Source organism: Dipodomys ordii, unplaced genomic scaffold, assembly GCF_000151885.1.
Source record: "Dipodomys ordii isolate 6190 unplaced genomic scaffold, Dord_2.0 Scaffold39, whole genome shotgun sequence".
NCBI classification, from domain to species: domain Eukaryota; kingdom Metazoa; phylum Chordata; class Mammalia; order Rodentia; family Heteromyidae; genus Dipodomys; species Dipodomys ordii.
In genome coordinates, this window is record NW_012267255.1 from 11,797,262 (window position 1) to 11,802,791 (window position 5,530).

The 5,530-nt window shown below is 39.9% G+C and overlaps 1 protein-coding gene across 1 annotated transcript in view; it reads left to right on the plus strand.

Moving 5' to 3' along the window:
* Nucleotides 1-5,530, plus strand: part of Mtf2 (metal response element binding transcription factor 2) — a 72,688-nt gene that overhangs the window by 33,834 nt on the left and 33,324 nt on the right. The window contains exons 4-6 of the mRNA XM_013018236.1: nucleotides 3,218-3,313; nucleotides 3,529-3,629; nucleotides 3,966-4,114. Coding sequence (XP_012873690.1) covers nucleotides 3,218-3,313; nucleotides 3,529-3,629; nucleotides 3,966-4,114 — 346 coding nt within the window. The remainder of the gene's footprint in view (nucleotides 1-3,217; nucleotides 3,314-3,528; nucleotides 3,630-3,965; nucleotides 4,115-5,530) is intronic.

Below are 5,530 nucleotides of genomic sequence, written 5' to 3' on the forward strand. Positions count from 1 at the left end.
CTTGCTTATTTTGGTGCTACTCTTTTCCCTTTAGTCAGTCATGCTTCCATCCCTGCTCTTTGCTGTTTCTTTCTTTTTTTTTTTTTGAGACCAAGGTTTTATGGACTTCAATTTTTTTTTTTTTTGGTCAATGGACTTCAATTTTTTTTTTTTTTGGTCAGTTGTGGGGCTTGAACTCTGGGCTTGGGCGCTGTCCCTCAGCTCTTCAGCTCAAGGCAAGTACTCTACCACTTGAGCCACAACACTACTTCCAGTTTTCTAGTGGTTTTTTGGAGATAAGAGTCTCAAGGACTTTCCTGGACTTTCCTGCTCTGCCCCGGCTGGCTTTGAACGGAGATCCTCAGTTCTCAGCCTCCTGAGTAGCTAGTATTACAGGCCTGAGCCACCTGCGCCTGGAGGCTTTATGGACTTCAAACTGTCATTCTCTAGATCCCATTTTACATCATATTTCTATATTTCAAAGGTAAACTAATTGGTGTCCAGTCTCTTATAAAAGAACTGAGTCTTCTAAGAAAGAGATCATTTCCATATCTTCTACTCCATGATCATATTGGTGATACAATTTGAGTGAATTCATGCACAGAGGTAGATATGTATTCTGCAGAGTGGCTTTAGTCTTCTCAGTTCTCTCAAACTCCAGTCCCCAACCTAACTCCAAGAGTGTGAATATTATAAATAAATAATAGGGGATGCTGCCTGAGAACAAATTTTTTTTCTATTTTATAATATTTGTTATGATTAAAAAAAATTACCTTTAGCTGTATAAAGGAATTTCAATTCAACATGTCAGTTTGTGAGTACCATGCATCTTGAATTAGTATTGCCCCTTCCATCATTCTTCTGAGTCTCTCCCAGTCTCACTCATCCCCTCAGTTCCTTTTTCATATATGTACATTGAATATGATGACTACATTTGTACCCCTGTACTCCCATCAGCATGTTCTAGCTTCTCAATATTCATTTGGTTAAACTGTAAGTTAGTTGTTCCAAGAGGTTACACGATTGGAATTCTCCTAGATATACTACACTTTTAGTTAATGTACTTGCGTATATATGCATATGCTCCTGTGTATGTTTACATAGGCACTTATAATTTAGACCTAATTTCCATAGATGAGAGAAAGCATGTATCCTTTGTTTCTCTGAGCCCGACTCACTTCACTTATCCTAATTTTTTCTAGGTCTTTCCATTTCCTTGCAAATGACATATTCTTGATGTATTAGTAAAATTCTAGTGTGTGTGTGTGTGTGCGCGCGTGTGCACGTGCACACGTGCACCCTTACACTTATTTTGGGAACTAATTTAAATTATTCCCTTTCCATAAAATTATTAACTAAATTATTAATGTAGACAAGCATCTTTTTTGTTAATGAGATTGATTACATAAATTTTACAGTTTTTACAATATTGTGAGATAGTGATACTTAGCTAAAGTCGCAAACACATTTTAATCTTCACAAGGCAAATTGTCAGTATCATGGGCTAAAAAGCTTATGAACTCTACAAACTTTGACACTGACACTACAACTATTTTTTTTTTCCCAAATGGGGTAATTGGTACATTTCTTTCCTTTTGCTTAATGTAAGCTGTTACCTCTTTCTCTCTCATTCCCTCCCTCTCATTGCTGCCCTTGAGTTGCTTAGTTCACTTTTATCAATGTCCAGTGCAGGTTATGGGCCCATCTTGTATTTTTTCAACTGTTTCCCTCTGATTCTGTGTCTTCCTCCTATCTTCCCTCAGATGTGCACATATGTACCATATGTGAGGTCAGAAACCTGGAGTCATCTAAAAGTGCGACAAATTAATGAAGTCCTTTGTTTCTTGAGTCCTGTTTACTTTATCATAGCTCATTGTGTTTCGAATCTATCATCCACATATCAGGGAGACCATGTGCCCTTTGCCTCTCTGATCTTGGCTTGTTTTGTTCAACATGGTTTATTCTAGTTCCATCCATTTCCCTGTGAATGCCATTATTTTGTCCTTTCTAATGGCTGCATTATATTCCATTGTATATAGGTACCACAATTTATGGATCCATTCATCTATAGTGGGGCATCTGGGTTGTTTCCATATCTTGCTATTGTGAACAGTACAGCAATGAACATAGAGGTGCATGTGTCCTTGTTATATCCTGGTTCTTGTTGCTCAGGGTAGCTGCCTAGGATTGGTATGGCTGGGTCATGGCGGGGGAGGGAGTCTACATGGCGGGGGAGGGAGTCTATGTTTAGTTTTCTGAGGAACCTCCAGACTACTCTCCAGAATGGTTGTATTAGTTTATATTCCCACCAGCAGTGCAGTAGGATTCCTCTTTCTCCATATCCCTGCCAGCATTTGTCTTTGGTACACAAGTATCTTAAGTTAGTTGTGTACTGTATTTTGTGAAACATTGTTGTGAAACATTTTAATCTAGTTAACAAACATTATCCTTCTGAGCTACCTACTAATCCTAAAAGTTTTATATGAAATTCATTGTGGGATGGGAAGGTGGCTCAGTGGTAGAGCACTTGCCTTGCATGCATGAGGCCCTGGGTTCGATTCCTCAGCACCACATAACAAAAAGTAAAAAAAGCCAGAAGTGGCGCTGTGGCTCAAGAGGTAGAGCGCTAGCCTTGAACTGAAGAGTTGAGGGACAGTGCCTAGACCCAGAGTTCAGGCTCCACGACCGGGTCAACAAAAAAAAAGAAAAGAAAAAAAAATTCATTGTGTTTCTTTGCTTTTGCTTTTAGTCTTTTTGTCAGTCATGGGGCTTGAACTCAGGGCCTGGGTTCTTTTTGCCCAAGGTTAGCATTTTATCACTTTTAGCCAAAGCTCTACTTCTTGTTTTTGAGTGCTTAATTGGAGATAAGACCTTTCTGCCCAAATTGGCTTTGAATTGTGATCCTCAGATCACAATCCTAGCTGAGTAGCTAGGATTATAGATGTGAGCCCTTGGCACCTAGCTTCCCTACTTCCCCCAATTCCTAGGGCCAGGGTGTAGTACCTGAGCTTCTTTTGCTCAAGGCTAGCATTCTACCACTTGAGCCACAGCGCCACCTCTGGCTTTTTCTGTTTATGTGGTACTGAGGAATGGAACCCAAGGCTTCATGAATGCTAAGCAAGCACTCTACCACTGAGCCACATTCCCAGCCCCTAGGTTAATTTTTATTATAAGTAGCTGTACAAAAGGGTTTCAATTCCTGTGTGGAATCTTCATGAATGTGTTTTAAATATTCCAGGAGCCACTGGAAGTGGGGAAATGGTCTGTACAATATGTCAAGAAGAGTATTCAGAAGCTCCCAATGAAATGGTTATATGTGATAAGTGTGGCCAAGGTAAACACTAATTTTTCTGAATCTTGCAGAAAAGTTTTATTGCATACTCAATGTCCCTTATGTAGATTTATGACTTAAAAATGCTTCAGATTGTTTTTATAGTCATTATCCTGTTTATTAGTTGTAATGTAGGAAACAATACTGAATTGCCCTCTTGAAATCCTATTATTTATTAATACAATAGAATTTGCTTTATGCTCTTTTTTGATATTAAGGGTATCATCAGTTGTGTCATACACCTCATATTGACTCGAGTGTGATTGATTCAGATGAAAAATGGCTCTGTCGGCAGTGTGTTTTTGCAACAACAACAAAGGTATCTTGGTGGATAAATGGGATATATAAGATATTATCATTGAAATAATTGGAAATACAAAGTCTATTTGAATCAGATTAAGCAGTTAGTCAATGGTAGTTAGAATTATTTGATTAATGATCTTGAAGTAACTTTGAGTTTATTTTCTGATAGCGGTATGGGAATTGGCAGTGATTTGAAAGAAGACAAAATAAGTAGATTATCAATTAGTTTGTGATTTGATAGAAACTTAAACTTTCAGAAGTGTCAGACATTTTTAAATTATGAAATTATAAATTAGTATTTAAAGTTTTCACTTTCCCTCTTGAAAATAATTTTTTCCCCTCTAAAATACAGAGGGGTGGTGCACTTAAGAAAGGACCAAATGCCAAAGCATTACAAGTCATGAAGCAGACATTACCTTATAGTGTGGCTGACCTTGAATGGGATGCAGGCCATAAAACCAATGTCCAGCAGTGTTACTGCTATTGTGGAGGACCTGGAGAGTAAGTAAATATCTTTTAATGCCCTTCAAATAACTGACTTGCTTATTATTTTTCATTATCTGTTTTTTCTTTTTCTTTTTTTGAGACAGGGTCTCAGGTTGCCTTGAATTGGAAATCTGGTAATTCAGTTTACTAAGTAGTCAGATTATAGGCATGTGCAGGCTTGTCTTTTTTTTTGGCTGGTTGTGGGGCTTGAACTCTGGGCTTGGGTGCTGTCCCTGCACTCTTCAGCTCAAGGCAGGAGCTCCACTGCTTGAGCCACAGCGACACTTCTGTTTTTTTTAGTGGTTTATTGGAGATAAGAGCCTCAGGGACTTTCCTGCCTGGACTGGCTTTGAAATGGGATCCTCAGATCTTTAGCCTCCTGAGTAGCTAGGATTATAGGCATGAGCTACTGGCGCCAGGCACCCCCATCCCCCCGCCCCTTGGTCCTGGGCCTTGAACTTGGCCTAGGCACTGTCCCTGAGCTTTTCAGCTCAAGGCTAGTGCTCTATCACTTGGACCACAGGGCCGCTTTGGTTTTCTGGAGGTTAATTGCAGATAAGAGTCTCATGGGCTTTCCTGCTCGGGCTGGTTTTGAATTGCAGTCCTCTGATCTCAGCCACCTGAGTAGCTAGGATTACAGAGGAGAGCTACCATTGCCTGGAGTCATTATCCTTTAAGCTTGTGGAACTATGTCTGATAATTGCTGATCACTTTAGCTTTGGCATCTAGCAGAATTCTTGGAATATTATTAATATTCATTACTTAGTTGACAAATTAATGACCTGATTTAATAAGTCTTATCTTTGCCAACTATGTATGGCTTACAAATAACGTGGGGCCCATTTATTAGAAGAAAAAACATTGGTTGGAAGTGTTTGTATTACTTTTTTAAATTTTAAATTTTATTTTTATTGTGAAAATACTGTACAGAGGGGTTACAATTACATGGGCAAGGTAACGAGTACATTTCTTCTTCTTTTTCTTTTTCTTTTGTTCAGTCATGGGGCCTGAACTCTGGGCCTGAGCACTGTCCCTTAGCTCTTTTGCTCAAGGCTAGCTCCCTACCACTTGAGCCAAAGCACCACTTCCAGTTTATTCCGCTTATGTGGTGCTGAGGAATTGAACCCAGGGCCTCAAGCATGCAAGGCAAGCGCTCTACCACTGAGCCACCTTCCCAGCCCCTCATGAGTACATTTCTTTTCTTTTTTTAATTTTTTTTTGGGTCCGGTCTTGGGGCCTGAATGCTGTCCCTCAGCTCTTCAGCTCAAGGCTAGCACTCTACCACTTGAGCCACAGCGCCACTTCCGGCTTTTTGCTTTTTGCTTATGTGGTGCTGAGGAATTGAACCCAGGGCCTCCAGCATGCAAGGCAAGCGCTCTACCACTGAGCCACCTTCCCAGCCCCTCATGAGTACATTTCTTATCAAGCATT